General features: G+C 38.1%; 1 protein-coding gene and 1 long non-coding RNA gene across 5 annotated transcripts in view; both read right to left on the minus strand.

The window, feature by feature from the left end:
* LOC109082965 (butyrophilin subfamily 1 member A1-like) overlaps positions 1-16,899 on the minus strand; it is a 190,745-nt gene that overhangs the window by 38,418 nt on the left and 135,428 nt on the right. The window contains exons 9-11 of one of the 4 annotated variants that reach the window (XM_042759359.1): positions 16,624-16,662; positions 15,690-15,731; positions 14,734-15,591 (exon numbers count right to left, since the gene is read on the minus strand). The exons of the other annotated variants lie outside the window; for them this stretch is intronic. Coding sequence (XP_042615293.1) covers positions 14,972-15,591; positions 15,690-15,731; positions 16,624-16,662 — 701 coding nt within the window. The 3' untranslated portion in view covers positions 14,734-14,971. Of the gene's footprint in view, positions 1-14,733; positions 15,592-15,689; positions 15,732-16,623; positions 16,663-16,899 lie in introns of those variants that run through there. 4 annotated transcript variants of the gene reach the window in all.
* On the minus strand, positions 10,658-12,076 carry LOC122145543. The gene is made up of 2 exons (XR_006160383.1): positions 11,803-12,076; positions 10,658-11,526 (listed from the first exon to the last, which is right to left on the minus strand). It is a non-coding gene; the product is annotated as an uncharacterized LOC122145543 (long non-coding RNA).

Raw genomic sequence — 16,899 nt, forward strand, 5'->3', positions numbered from 1 at the left:
CAATCACACTCAAGGCCGCTCCAGTGTTTGCATCACCGTCCAAAACTGCTCACAGACGCCCCACCTGCAAATTTCCTCAAACCTCCACTGTTTCTGTCCCCCGACACTAGAGAGTAAAAGGACTCCTCTATCGGTCAGAATTGTGTTCTTTGACCTTCAGCCTCAGCATTCCCAGACCAACTAAAATCCCACAAAAAGTCCCACATGCGACAACAATCTAACGAATGCTGGGCCTTAAGCCCTCCCTCTGTAATTGGAATCCTGGACTATTTACAACGGAAGTCCTCAGGTCAGTCCGTGCCAGCCAAAACACCTCGAAGCAATACCACATGAGCACAGGTGCCCCACAAGGAGGTGTGCTCAGCTCGCTGCTCTTCATCGCTGCTGAACCACGACTGCACCTGCAGTACAGCTCCAACACATCATCACGTTTGCAGATGACACAACTGTGGGAGCGTCTCCATCAATCAAGCAACAGCGCTGAAATGCACTAACAGGAGGGGGGGGTGGGAAGTGGCAACAGCTGGCTTGAATGGTGTGGCACTAACAACCTGTCCCTCAGTGTGGAGAAGACAAAGGAGGCTTGTGATGGACTGTGACACCCACTGCGTTGACTACCCCCCACTGTCCAGTCGACAGCTCAACTGGGAGAGAGTGTCGTCAAAAACACAATAACATTCAATGGGGGTGCACAACTACAGAGGGATCTGAAAAAACTAGCAAGTCTCCAACCCACCCAGCATAACCACATCCTACAGGGGAACCATTGAGAGCGTGCAAGGACCAGATGCATCACTGTCTGGTACGGAAAAACGTAGTGCAGCCGATCGCAAGCACCCCTCCAGCGGACAGTAAAACACAGCTGCAGCAAGCATCATCGGTGCCCATCTCCCCTCCATCCTGGACACTTTTCCCTTACATGATGCTCCAGCAAAGCCAACAGGTATTCGAGATGGACCCCACCCATCCCTCCCACAGTCTCTTCCAGGCTCCTACCATCAGGAAGATGGTTACGGAGCATCAGAGCCCGCTGCTGGACTGCTCAACAGCTTTTTCCCCCAGGCTGTGAGAGCCTGACCTCAAAGTCACCCGGCCTCTCTGAAAACCGCCACAAACACCCCCAAACACCCAACCTACCACATCACAGAAAACTGTCTGAAAAAAGCTTTTTGTGGTGCAATTTTTATCTAGTGCACTAGAAACTTGTCACCACACAGACGTGTATGTACAAACCCGATTCCAAAAAAGTTGGGAACACTGTACAAATTGTGAGTAAAAAAGGAATGTAATAATTTCCAATCTCATAAACTTATATTTTATCACAATAGGAATATTAGAGTACCATATCCAAGTGAACAGTGAGAATTTGACCATGTCCTGCCAATAGTGGATCATTTGGATTTCCATGAGAGCTACACATACAAAAAAGGGTGGGACAGGTAGCAATAAGAGGCCGGAAAAGTTAATGTCCATATACGGCACAGCGGGCGGGACCAATTGCCACGTCTGCGGTCTCAATTGGCAACAAGATTGGGGTATTATAAAAGAGCCTCTCAGAGTGGCCCGTGTCTCTCAGAGTCAAGATGGGCAGAGGATCACCACTTCTCCCAATGCTGCGGCGAAAAATAGTGGAGCATATTTCCAGAAAGGAGGTTTCTCAGAGAAAAAATTGCCAAAAGAGTTTGAAGTTATCATCATTTACAGTGAAGACTATCATCCAAAGATCAGAGAATCTGGAACAATTCTGTTTAGAAGGGTCAAGGGCGTGAAAAACCATACTGGATGCCATTATCTTCGGGCCAGTAGACTGTGGTGGCACTGCCTCACATACAGGAAGGCTACTGTAATGGAAAACAAGAACATAGGCTGTCAGGAATACTTTCCAGAAAACATTGTCATGAACACAATCCACCGTGTCATTCACCGTCGCCGGCTAAAAACTCTATAGGTCAAAAAAGAAGCCATATCTAAACATGATCCAGAAAGCGCAGGCGTTTTCGTAAGTCTAGCGTTCGTCCTGTTACGCAAGGCTCATTTAAAATGGACTGTGGCAAAGTGTAAAACTGTTCTGTGGTCAGACGGATCAAAATTTGAAGTTCTTTTTGGAAACACTGGGACACCATGTCATCCGGAGACTAAAGAGGAACAAGGACAACCCAAGTTGTTATCAGCACTCAGTTCAGAAGCCTGCATCTCTGATGGTTGGGGGTTGCATGAGTGCGTTGTGGCATGGGCAGCTTACACATCTGGAAAGGCACCATCAATGCTGAAATGTATATCCAAGTTCTAGAACAACATTGCTCCCATCCAGACGTCGTCTTCTTTCAGGAATACTTCTTGCATTTTCCAACATGACAATGCCAGACCACATACTGCATCAATTACAACATCAGGGCTGTGTAGAAGAAGGATCCGGGTACTGAAATGGCCCCGCCTTCAGTCCAGATCTTCCACCCATAGACAAAAAATTTGTCAGTAGGTTAGTTGTGTATAGTGAATGTGATGTTACATAACAGCCAAGTATGGTGACCCATACTCAGAATTCGTGCTCTGCATTTAACCTATCCAAAGTGCACACACACAGCAGTGAACACACACACCGTGAACCCACACCCGGAGCAGTGGGCAGCCATTTATGCTGCGGCACCCGGGGAGCAGTTGAGAGCGTGCTGACCAGCTGCATCACTGTCTGGTACGGGAACTGTGGTGCAGCAGAAGGGCATGTCAGTCATGGTATTGCCGGCCCGAGACTCAAACCCACAACCTAAGGGTTAGGAGTCAAACTCTCTAACCATTAGGCCATGACTTCCCCATTCCCCCACAACATCCCCATTAGGCCACGACTTCCCCGTAGTATAGGTTTGTACTGTTTTACTTCATTGTTGTATGTCTGTATTTACGTGGTCCTGTGAGGCATGACATTTCGTTCCACTGTACATGTCCCCACATGTAAGCAGAATGACAATAAAGCTCAACTGACTTGACTTGACTTGAAAAACCTTGTCCATTTTGATAAATGTGGTCTAATGAATTGTGAGTTTGTTTTTAATACCAGTTACTAAATACACTATAATTCACCAATAAACTAAATTTCATCTTAATATATGTCCAGCCCCTGATTTTATTCAAAACCCTCAGCAAGGCCCTTATTAAGTTTGGATTGACACCCCTGGTGTACAGTGGCGGAGGCAGGATGTTTTCATAGGGGTGGCCAGGGAGGGGCCAGCAACCAGTCTGGGGTGGCACAGAAATCTATTTTTTTTTTATAAACATTATTTCAATATAAAAATGTGTTTGACTATAAAGTACTAGACTATTTTAGTGCCTAAAACACAGCTGAATACAATTAATTTCTAGTTAATTGTAATTGAGATATTTGTGAATTATTATATCAAGTAATACTGAGTGAATATGACAATTGTTGTATTATTCCTCACCTCCAGGTATTTAAATAAAGGGACACACTATAGCTTTATTGCTCAGTCAGCTTGGTTCTGGTTCTCAAAACCCCCAAAAGCTTGTTTTACAAAATACTCATGGATGAGACATGCAGATAGTGATAAGAATGTGAAAAAGACCAGAAGTCAACAGCACATAGATACCAGAATGTAAAACGAGTTATTTTATGCATTTATATGGTTTCATTTTTACTTTTCAAATTAATAATAATAAAAAAAGCACATATTTTCTAGTATACGTGCACTGTGCTCACATTTACTTATGCATTAAATTACAAATAAAAAATACATGTAGCTTGCGCCTTATATTGTGATATGGAATTGCAGAAATATATTTTAGTACATGCATTTGAGAGACGTTTCTGAAATGTAATGCATGACATACTGCATGCACAGTTTGCAGCTTTAATTGCCTTTTTGGTAATTTCATGACTTAACTGATGACAGAACTAAGTTGCATGCTCATAGTTTCTTGTGCGCTTATTTATGATGACGTGATCAGAGTGTTGCCGCATATTTGCAAAAGTTGAAGAGTGTTTGCTGTGAGCAGAATAAGATTGTTGACAGGACAGGAAAGTTTGTTTTTCTGACATACAGCCTAAAACATCTCATCATACCACGGTTCGCTGTTGTTCTACTGAAGCTCATTTGGCTGCTGTAGCTTTTCCACGCTCATCTGACTCGCACCTGCCACTGACAAAGCTGAAGTGCGTGAAAGAAAACGTTTCCCGTTTGATGTGGATGCAAAGAAATACGCCGGTTCTGCGTCTTAATAATGCATTGCTTGTCAAGAAAAAGGGGACAAAAACAGCAGTTTTGAGCAGGGTGGCCAAGCTTAGATCAGAGGTGGCCCTATCTCCTCCCCTGCTAGTGTAGACCAGATTTTAGCTGTTGCGGCACGGTGCGCGTCCAGTGTAGACACTGACAGGGGACTGACTGGCCATATGGACGTCCTGGGGGAAGTCCAGAATGGCCATCCATCTGACGGCTGTCGGCCTGGGTGGTTCTTTATCAAAAAAAAGGTGTCAGATTAAGTGGCATTGACGGCCGACAAACGGGTGGGGAGCTAATCCAATCATTTTTGCTCATAAGAAACAGTGTTTTTCCCGCTGCTGAACTGGGCTACTTTAACACTGTTGCGGGGGGTTGTTTTTTCATGTCCGCGCATTGAAAACGACCTCAATAGCATGATATTTAGCCCCTGAAAATGTCATTTTTACCAGGGGAACCCCGCCAAAAACACGTGCATTTTAACCCCGGAAGCTATTTTTTCAACAGTGGACCCCCCGTAGCCTACACTCTAAAATACGACAAGTCATGTAACTCAAACCGTACGCGACTGCCTTAAAAAAACCCAAACAAATTATAGTTAACTCAAACCGTTTGAGGGAAACCGAATTTTGCCTTAAACATTTAAGTTTTTAAAACTAACAGTTATGAGTACCTGAACTTAATTCAGTTGAGTTCAGAAAAAGGAGATATACATTAGTGCATTAGTGATGAACACCTGCTGTTAACAAACAGAATCACTGAAGAAAAGAGAAACACAAGAACTACAACTGACTTTAGCCACAGCCTTAAGTCCAAGACACACTGCATGATTTTCGGCTGTCCCAGACGAAAGATGGGCATCGTGAAACAATCGTGGTGATTTCTGTGATCGTGGCTCCTAATCGGTGGTCCTATGTCGTGCAGTGAGAGAGGTTCAAAGATTCTACAACGGGTACAATTGAGAGATATTGAGTTAGAAAATAGAGCAAATGAAGTAGCCTATAGGGTGATTAGTCTGATTAACATGACACACGCTCAAACACATATGAATACTCAAATTAAAGAACTCTGTTGTTTCAGGTTTCTAGGTTTATCATTGTCATATACATTTTGCATTCTGCTCTGCTCTTTTTATGTAGATTTCAAGTATTTAGTACATACAATAATAAGTTTATTTCAATCCTCTGTTGAAAAAAGAAAATAGAAAGCATCACATAATTTGCAATGCTTTAACTGGTTATAATTGTATTGGTTTTAATAGAAACTGTAATGGCACCTGTTGGTCTCTACTGTTAATTGGTCGCCTTCTATTCATGGCTTTTGTTAAAGTTACTAAATCCTAAGTGTATATGTCCCAAAACACTACAGGAAACCATTATTTATAAAGTGAGTGCTTAATTGAGTGCTAAATGTATTTAGCCACATAATGTTTAGGATATTTCATGTTTTAGACATGTTAAAATGCACACAATCACTATATACCGCATATTGAACCTTTCAAATATAATTCGATTTTTTTTTTCATGTCCAAACGTTTGTATGTGGCCCTACATATAAAATCACTCTTTTCTTCCTTCTTACCAGCCACTCACTTTCTTGTCTTTCAGAAGAAATAGATCTGACAGCCTCGCGCACAATAGCACCACAACGAAGCCATCAACTGTGATCATTATGAACTTGTTTAAAACACAAAATACATTTACTTACATAGGTTATATTTGTGTATCTGAATAACTACAGTTTTGCCATGAATAATTTAGCATGCCTCATTTCTTACTCCTGATATAGTGAACGGTGTGGTGCCAGACATGTTCGGTTTAGGCTATTTGTGGTCAACATATAACTCGTAAACTCGACTTAACCTCTAGAATTATTAAAATATTATTATTTTATTTTGAATGAAGAATAACAAAGACCATTATTACCATTATTGCGCTGGTCTCCATGACAGCATGAAATTTGAATAATTATTATCAATATTTGTTGAAGAAAACACATCATCCAATCCGTCTTTTAAAGCCATTCACTGATGGTTTCTTATTTTTATTTAACATTTGTATATATTATAACTATTGTTATTAACTTTCTACTTCATTTCATGTAGGCCTATCTCTTTGCTCAGTAATTAACGTTCTGTATCAACGTATCAGTTTAGGACTTGAAGTAGCCTGCCATAAATGTTTTGTAGACCTGCGTCAGTAGGTGGCGATAAATCAGTGTCTGTATTCCATGTTAGCAAGTTATTAAATATTTGACTCAATTCCATTCATTCTAAAATCAGTGAATCATTAACAAAAAAGGTTCACTTAAGCCAATATTCGTTTACCAACAATGATTCATACCTCGATGAAACACCACTTATTATCATAGCATATCTTTATAATTCTACTTCCTATATAGACTACAGTATCAATGGACTTTAAATTTACTGTAGTAATTAATACAGAGACAGTCGTTTGGGCAGAGAGCCCTTGTTTGGGACTTGATGACTCCGTTCAGAGCACAGGTCAGTAGTACCCTCTCTGCTCTTTCTGTCTACTCTTACTCTGTCTGGACCACACATATTCTATACGTGGATCGCTCTAGTCAGTTCTGGCGATCAGAGCAGCTTTTTGTGTGCTTGCCTGCTCCTCAGTCGAAAGATTCTGAGGAAATGGCATTAAGATCTCTACTTACTGTATACACAATCCGCCACCAAACTCTATGGGCGCCGCCATCTTGCCTGCCGCCATTACTGCGGTGCCTGCGAAGTGTGACAGTGTGACACTTGCCGGTGCCCTCTAATGACATTTCAATGAAAGCGGATCCTGCTCATTAAAGAAAATGCCTGGTGAAAGGGAAAATTGGATAAGATGATGTCAGGCAGTGGCCAAAACTTACTGATAAAGGTAATTCATTGACAACATAATGTAATAATGTATAATATGTAATGTATTGTAATTAAGAAGTGTATTAATTGATGACAACAATACAACCGAACGCTGTCATTACTAGCTGTGTTGTTAATATGTTCACAAGCTTCACAGTTTCAAATAACTATTAGGCCATCCTTAAAAATATTCTTGTTTGCCATAACGACCGACCCTGTCAATTTAGGACTGACAAAATAATTATTTTTTTTCCCCCTTTTTGTCCGACCGACTTGCCGATTGTAATTGCGTTAAGACCCACAGATTTTTTTTTACTCTTCAAACTAATACAAATGCAATAAAATGTGAGACACACGCAATTGACGCTTTTCACAACGCTCTCACCACCACACATCCATTTTCTCACGCACAGAAAAATCGCGAAGCACAGAGGACACGGAGACCGACAATCTCAGCTCTCAGATTCTGTCAATTTTATTATGAAATTCAAACAATTGAATACCGTTTTGGTGCTTGTAAACCGTGACGCGACAGATCCCTAGCGGCACGTGAACTGATCATCTCTAGCTAATAGTAAAGAACTCTGTGTAATCCGTATGGCCGTGAAAATGGGCAGTCAATGTGCCACAAAGGTTCGTGGATTTTCACAAACGGGTTTATTCCAGGCCTGTAGTTTTGTGCTGTTGTTTTAAAACAGCCCAACCACACAACACACTCTTCTCGGCATCACTGTACAGCATACGTACTAAAAAAAAAAACTAATAAAAATAACTTTTCGTACAGCTATAATCTGCTACAGCCGCCTACGGGAGTAAACGCTACTTCTGCTACTTCCTTAGCAGCAAGGCACGCAGTAATGGCAGCGCTGCTTTACTTCCGTGTTTCGCCGGATTTGTCTATATAGACCCCACATGTTTCAGGAAGCTGAAATGCCATTGGTCTGTGCAGCACACAAGATGTTTTTCAATCAGCTTCAGCACCTTTCGGTGGAAAGGAGTTGCTCCATAGTGTCAGCTAAAGTCTGAAGCTCTTTCCCTGTTATCTCAGGGAGCCGACATCACATTCAACCGATGATTCACCGTGTTGATGAAAAGAAACCTGCTTGGTCTGAAAGTGCATATTGTGCTTTATACATCGCTACACAATTGACTATAGAAAAAAGAACATGTTTTTCTGTTCAGGGAGCCCAGAAACCACTAAATCCACGTTTCATAAGCACATTCTCTATGTAATCCAGGGCCATAATATAGACATTGATTTTATATATATATATATATATATATATATATTATATATATATTATAATATATATATATATATATATATTATATATATAATTACGTACAGGTCAACAGTTTTGGAAACATTACTATTTTTAATGTTTTTGAAAGAAGTTTCTTCTGCTCATCAGCCTGCATTTATTTGATCAAAATACAGGGAAAAAAATGTAATATATTGTGATATATTATTACAATTTAAAATAATTGTTTTTAAATTTATTATACTTTAAATTATCATTTATTTCTGTGATGCAAAGCTGAATTTTTAGGATCTTATCACATGATCCTTTAGAAATCATTCTAATATTATGATGCATTATCAAAGTTGGAAACAGTTCTGCTGCTTAATATTTTTTCAGAACATGTGATACTTTTTTAGGATACTTTGATGAATAAAAAGTAAAAAAAAAAAAAAAAGAAGAAGCAGCTATGTTTATAAAATATAAATATTTTGTAATAACAATAATACACTACTGGTCAGTAATTTGGGGTAAGTCATTTTTTTTTTTTTATAAAAATCAATACTTTTATTCAGCAAGGATGTGTTAAATTGATAAAAAGTGATAGTAAAGAAAATATATTATCAGAATATATAATATCATTTTTTTTTATTTTGAATAAATGCAGTTCTTTTTAACCTTTTATTCATCAAATATATTAGACAGCAGAACCTGTTTCCAACACTCATAATAATCAGAATATTAGAATGATTTCTAAATGATCATGTGATAGACTGGATGTTACATGTGACACTGAAGGGCTGGAGTAATGATGCTGAAATTCAGCTTTGCATCACAGGAATAAATTATTTTTTTAAAGTATATTCAAATAGAAAGACTATTATTTTAAGTTGTAATAATATTTGACAATATTACTGTTTTTTTTGCTGTATTTTTTGATCAAATAAATGCAGGCTTGATGAGCAGAAGAGACTTCTTTCAAAACATTAAAAATAGTAATGTTTCCAAACTTTTGACCTGTACTGTATATATATATATGAATCACTCGATAAATAAAAATATTTGAATGAAATATTTGAGCCATAAAAATGGTAATAATTCGAGCGTGTTTGTGGTGTTCTTACCTGAAGTCTCTATGAGAAGATTCAGTAAAAAGACAATAATCGACAGCATTCCTGTGAAAATACACAGACTCCAATAAAACAAACTCTGATGGAGATTGTTCCGGAATATAAATCACATGAGAGACATGACTGTCGTGTTAAATGAAAAATAAATACATAAAAAGAATAAAATTGAAAACTCACTGGGGACGCCGTTAAATGAAAGCAATCTGATTTAAATGAATTTGAGCCTTTACGCGTTCAACACAATAAAAGCGTCAAATATAAACGATACAACAGACGGAAAACCTTCAGAATCTAAAGGTGCTCGAGATTTCCTCCTTTACTTTCACTTTCTATAAATAAAATGGCAGTCGGGTGTGATTCTGTTAGATGTGATTTTGTTTAATAAAATTTGCGATACATGCAGTGCGTGTTCTGTGTGATGAGGCGCGAGGCGATTACATGTCATGAAAAATCCACAGATCTCGACACGACACGTGACACGTACGTTTTGTCCTGTCAACATATCATGAGGGGAAAAACCTGGAAATATGCGATATATATATATATATATATACAGAGTATGACATATGGACGTTTTGGAGCTCTTTAGAGTTTGAAAAGATACTAATGAAATAACAAAAGGCCAAAATAGTGACATTAAAGAAAATCCTTGACAAGACTTGAGTGTCTGTCAGTGTCAGAGTATGTTATTCAGTGAACTATTTACAAACGCATATGTCACATTTATGTTGATATTCACAACACTCTCTGTATGCACAGAAAGTGGAGAGAGCAGCCAGGTTAGGGAACGTTCAGACCATTGATAACCAATAACTCAGCTGTTAATGTTTTGATTCTGAGACTCTACTAACCCTTTAATGTTTTTGTCCTAATTAGCCACGAACATGACAAGTTACAAGCATCATGACATTTCTCAGTTCATTTCTTGTTTGTATAGAGAGAGAGAGAGAGAGAGATTTTATCTTGAAACATATCACATTAGTTCACATGAAACAGATACTTCTGTCTTTAGTTAATGATTTTTTGAGATGTTTGCATTTTCTTCTCATGACAGCATCAAATCCAGCCAATCAACTGATGGCTCTGGAAACCAGTCCTCGTGACCAAGAAGAGGAAAAGCAAGAAATCAGCGCATTGAACAAGGTGTAGACCAACCAGCTGAACAGCTTTGGAGAGGTATCTCACAGATCAAGTCAAGTCACCTTTATTTGTATAGCACTTTATACAACACAGATTGTGTCAACGCAGCATTAAAAGCAGGACAATAGTGTCAATAATTCAAACAAAAATCTATTTTGCTGTAAAGCAGCTCTAAAAACAGGACAATAGGAAACAGTAAATGTTCCTTTTAATGGCAGTTCATCGTTGATTCAGTGATATCATCATCCAGCTCAGTTCAGCTCTCAGTGTGTGTGTAATCAAGTCGACGGTAATGTCAGCGGCATCAGACATGGTGAAAGACTGACACGGAAGAGAAGAAATTGTTGAATAAAGTTGTTATTTTTGTTTTCTTTGCACACAAAAAGTATTCTCATAGCTTCATAACATTACGGCAGAACTACTGACGTCACATGGACTATTTTGTCGATGTCCTTACTGCCTTTCTGTGCCCTGAGCGTGATAGTTCCCTTGCTGTCTATGCAGGGTCAGAAAGCTCTGGGATTTCACCACAAATATCCAAAGATGAACGAAGGTCTTTTTTAAGGTTTGGATGACATGAGGGTGAGTAATTAATGACAGAAATTTCAATTTTTTGGGTGAACTTTTCCTTTAATTTACTGTTTTCCAGTTTAGACCCATGTGTTTAATTCTGTAGCAGAAGATTATAATATTATATTATAATTTAATAATAGCAGAAGATGTAGCTGGAATAGTTCACATGTTGAGCAGCTTGCAATGGCATCATCTAGCTTTGTTTATTTTTATTAATGCTCAGTAAATTTAACGAGGAATGGGAACTCAGAAGCTGCCTATCAGCATGTTGTGTGACGGACCCAATACAAATACAGCTGTAGTTTTACATTATTTGTGCCAAGTGTCGTGTTTTATGGAATCACCTCAGACTTTGCAGGTCATTGTGTCTTTTATTAAAATAACTAAAATATAAACCATAAAAGTACAGTGTTACACAAAAGACATGTTGGTACAAGGATCTTGCTAATGGAATGACTGGATTTCACCTGTGATATTTTGCCCAGTAACAGTAAATGTAACCGTGCCTTTAAATCCAAACATTATGTCTTTTGTCCAGGGTTAGGCAAGTTCGGTCCTAGAGGTCTGTCCTGCAGAGTTCAGCTCTAGCCTAACTAAACACACCTGAACAAGATAATCACTGTCTTCAGGATCACTAGGGCTTCAGGCGCAGGTAAGGTTTTTTCAGGTTTGGAGCTAAACTCTAGGACCGTACTTGCCTACCCCTGCTTTAGTCTGTGGGCAAAATATACAAAATGTACAATATACAAAAAGTAGACAAAAAACATCTAACGGAACATACATTGTTTATTTTTTACAACGTTGAAGTGCTTATTTTTTAATTAACAAAATATCTTTATAATAGAAGATGCAAAACAATCTTCAAGATCTTCATATTTATAGCCATATATACAGTAGAAAATATATGGATAGCATCCCAAAATCTTTATTTTATTATTGGCAATTAGATGCTATTTACACTAAGCAAACAAAAAAAACACTTTCTTGGCGATATATGCTATTTACACTAAGTGCAAATAATGATAGATTCTATTTACATTATGTAAAAATAGCAGTATTTTCTTTGCAGTAATTGTAAATAGTAGTTAAATACTATTTAAACTTAATGCAAATAGTGGCATATATTTGCACCTCAGTGTTGCAGTACATTATAAAACATGCAGTAATTGCATATTGAGTGTAAATGATCATATTTATTTAAAATATTGAATGGATGCTACTTTATTGGGGACAATAAAGACTTCCCTACACCTACCCCTAACCCTACCCAATAAACTCTTTTTGTTATTTAATCCCCTTGAGTCACTTTTCAACTATTTCTTTCATTTTAACTGAAAGCAAACACCTTTACGATTTGATATGTGATGGGAAAAGAGAGAAGAACGAGTTTGGCAAAAGGTGGCGTCTTACTCCACTGTTGCCTTAAGTCTTACTTCACTGTTTCTGTTGTCAGCATCATGCATCTTTTTTAATTTTGTCTATCCTAACCAGACATTGGTGGGTGGAGTTACTGTAAGTTGCCTCTGCCAGCAAGGTGGGTTATTTGCACTTTGTGATTATTTAAATGATAAAAAAATAAAAACCTCTCATAATATAAAAAAGATCACAGCCCTCAGGGGCCCCCTCAAAATGCGGGGCCCCTGGGAACTGCCTGCCCTTTTGCTACACCTCTGGCGGTAAGCTTTGTGTTTTGTTACATTTGATTTGAGACAGCCTCTCTTTTCAAATTCTGTTAATTTTCTAACAAAATTCAAACAATACATTCTGTTTTGTGGCTTCTTTAATGTGTGGTCACAGATCGCTGTAGCTACACGTGCCACTCTAGGTAAAAAGCTGGGTCATGTCGCCTGTTCACAGTTACATGTAATCTTTAATATGTCTTTAATCTTTAATATCAAATAAATGAGCATCACAAATAAAATAAATCTCTTCATATAAACAAAATAATCTGTGCTCTTTCCATTTAAAACCAGAGGCAACCACTGCATTTTAATCATGATCCAAACAAAGATGCTGCATACATTCAACATGAGCATTTTTAATCTAAATTAGATTGTATAATTTCCTACATTTAAATTACATTACATGTATATGTCACAATTAAACTTCATTAACATTAGAATTGTAAACCGAAAAAATCAACAAAATCTGTGAAAAAAAAGTGTGAGCTTTCACAATTTCTTACGAAAATTAATAATTTTCCAAACCTAACTAAATAACTGGAGGCAAAGTTATTTTTAACTGCATGTAGATCACAAACCTCTGAAATCGGTTGATAAATGTAAACTTTATCAAGTTTTTGACCAGAAAAACCGCAGCTCCCCCGTTTACTTCCATTTATTTTTAAAGCCGTCTTGCCCTCACAAACATGGCGGAAGCAAACATATCGCAGCAATGGCTCAAAGCAGCCAATGTCCATGCTACAGCAAGTGGCCCTTAAAGCGTTTTCCTTGGTTACCACTGTAAACGCACGATGATAATAAAAAATATAAATGCATTATACAGAGCAAAGACAATAATAAAAAAAAAAAAATAATCTAAACTTTTTCTGAAGACAGTAAGTTCCCCTCAGACATACATTCATTTAAACCCCTGCCCCTAAATGAATCGTGATTTGTTTAGAATCTCAACCGATTTGAATCGTCACATATTTGAATCTATTTTCAACCGGCTCGCAGTTAATTGTCACATTCCTAATTATTATATTAATTTAATAACATATAAATATATCTTAAAGGGTTACTCCACAGCAAAATGAAAATGTTGTCATTAATCACTTACCTCCATGTCGTTCCAAACACGTAAAAGCTCCGATCATCTTCAGAACACAATTTTAGATATTTTGGATGAAAACCTGGAGGCCTGTGACTGTCCCATAGACTGCCAAATAAATAACGTTATTTTTGTTTTCTTCGTGTACATATAGTATTCTCGTCGCTTCATAACGTAATGGTTGAATCACTGATGGCAGATGGAGTATTCTGACGACGACTTTCATACCTTTCCTGGACCTTGAGACTGTTATTTATTTGGCAGTCTATGGGACAGTCACAGGCCTCCAGGTTTTCATCCAAAATATAATGACAACATTTTCATTTGGGATGGAGTAACCCTTTAATATCTTAATTGTTTTGAATTTTTAAATGAATTAGCATTAGCTTCTTGTTGATCCAAATTTAAGACCTCATTTAAATCATAATTAAGACTTTGTTGTACCATTTAATACTTTTATGGCTTTAAATGTGATATAACTACATTTAAATTCTAGAAAATCACAGAGTGTCTGAGTCTTTAGTCATTTTTTCGAGTCTTCGCTATTGCTTCAATGCAAAGGAAACCAGCGCACCATAATCTGTTGCAAGGGTGTGTTCAAGTTAGCTAGGTATGCTGCGCAATTAGGCTGTATTTAATATATCATGATGACTAACAAGTTCAGTATTTGTGCTGAATCTGCACAGATTTGGCTTACATTGTCTTCCCCAAAAATTTAATAAGTGAAGAAAAGTAACCCACCAAATTGGCAAGTGATTTGACAACATTACCCGCCACATCTGCATTTGGCGGGTGTTAATTTCAAACCCTGGTTATCATGTAATGTTATCGTATTTGGATGACATGATCTGATTGGTTGAATTGATGCTGCTGTATTCAAGCTGTACATTTTATCAGTGTTCATGATCTCTGGGAATCAAACCCATGACAATGGTGTTGTTAGGGTCATCCTCTGTTTGTACACTTTTATACATTTTAATAGTTTGTAGATGTGAGAGTAGATATTTACTTTTTTGTTCATATTAGTCCTTCTGATTTAACTTCATTGGTCAGTCCAGAGTCTGAGTTATTACTCAGTAAAGGCTGACTGGATTCAGCTGGTTCTACAGGTTTTGGACAATCCAGGATTGTAATCAAACTCCGAATACCAGGATTGAACAGAGGAACGACTGATCCAGAGAATCTGCTGCTGATGGTCAGGAGATGTTTATTCTCTGTGACGTTGTAAAATGAAAGCTGACCGTCATCATAATCTAACAGAACTCCCAGTCGTTCAGGTCTCGGTGTCAGAGAGAATCTAATCGATGAATCAGTGTTGGTGTAAAAGCCATACGGACCATCTGAACACAAGAACCAGAAACCAGCTGATGGAGTTAAAGCAGATCTGTTTTTTAGAAGACTGTTTCCATCTTTCATCACACCAATTATCCAGAAGTTTTTGGGAGATGTATTCATTTGTACCAGCTCTACCTCCCAATAGTGACGACCAGAGGAGAAACTTTGGGCTCCAAAAGCACATAATTGAAATGGAAATTCCTCTCCAATGTGATGATATTCTGGTTGATCCCTCATGTTTTTACAGTCCTTAGTGACCATCAGATCTGGATGTATAATCTCACGGTTAATAGTGATCTCAACTGTGAGGAAAAATAAAGCAACATTTAAGAATTCTCTTAAACTCATGTGTAATAATGTATAATTCAAATTTATGAAATATATATAACTGAGAATATACCTGCATGTTTCCTCAGTTCTTCTATATTTACATCTTCCACAACTAAAATGATAAATAATTTGAGATTTTAGAGAAAGAAAACTACAGCTGTAATTAGTAATTTCATAAACATTTATGCATTAATTCCACATATTGAAGCTGTATAATTATGTTCACATCATGTTCTGTTATACTGTTAAAAGCAAATGGAAAATAAAACATATTTCTATTTGTAAAATAATAATTTTTGGTTTGTAAAATATACAGTACAGTCAAAACATCTGATTATGATTTGAGTCCACAGTGTGGCACTTGAGGTGATTATATTGTGTGCTTGTGCGTTCTGAATGAGGACATGGTTAAAAATGTCTCAGGTATAGTATGTTAGCAATTGAGAAAAACTTTAATAATTAATAGTGCAAATTAGTATTAGTGAATTAGTGGGTCACTTCAGCAGTTACCGTTCCTGTAAGTATAGCAAAGAACTAAATTTAACCCATTTAACCCATCCGTAGTGCACACACACAGAGCAGTGAACACACACACAACACTTGAACACACACCCCGGAGCAGTGGGCAGCCATTTTTTGCTGCTAGCATTTGGGGGGTTCGATGCCTTGCTCAAGGGCACCTAAGTCATGGTATTGAAGGTGGAGAGAGAACTGTCCATGTGGTGGGGGGGTAGTGCATGTACAGTTCTCTCTCCACCTTCATACCATGACTTAGGTGCCCCTTGAGCAAAGGCATCGAACCCCCACTGCTCCCCGGCGCCCGCCGCAGCATAAAATGGCTGCCCACTGCTCCGGGTGTGTGTTCACAGTGTGTGTGTGTGTTAAAGCTCTGTTTGTGTGCACTACGGATGGGTTAAATGCAGAGCACGAATTCTGAGTATGGGTCACCATACTTGGCTGAATGTCACGTCACTTTCACTCCAAATTTCAACGTCTTCAAATACCTTCTTTTCTCAGTTTCTGCTGAGTTCCCTCCTCACAGTCTAAAACAAGAGAACATTTCAATGGAAGAGTTCATTATTAATCTGCTTAACGAAATCTCCAAACTCTAAACCACAATAAATTTAGGCCTTTCAGGCAGAATTCATTTAATGTTAACTTGCATTGCTGTCAGCTGGGTTCAGATTTCTTAGGCTCAGGGTCAAAGGTCATTTCCTGCACTCCAGCTCATTTGTGTTTAAGCACTGCCAGGTCATTCTGTCAATCCAGTAACTTGTTTC

This window comes from Cyprinus carpio, chromosome A7 (genome assembly GCF_018340385.1).
Source record: "Cyprinus carpio isolate SPL01 chromosome A7, ASM1834038v1, whole genome shotgun sequence".
Taxonomy (NCBI): domain Eukaryota; kingdom Metazoa; phylum Chordata; class Actinopteri; order Cypriniformes; family Cyprinidae; genus Cyprinus; species Cyprinus carpio.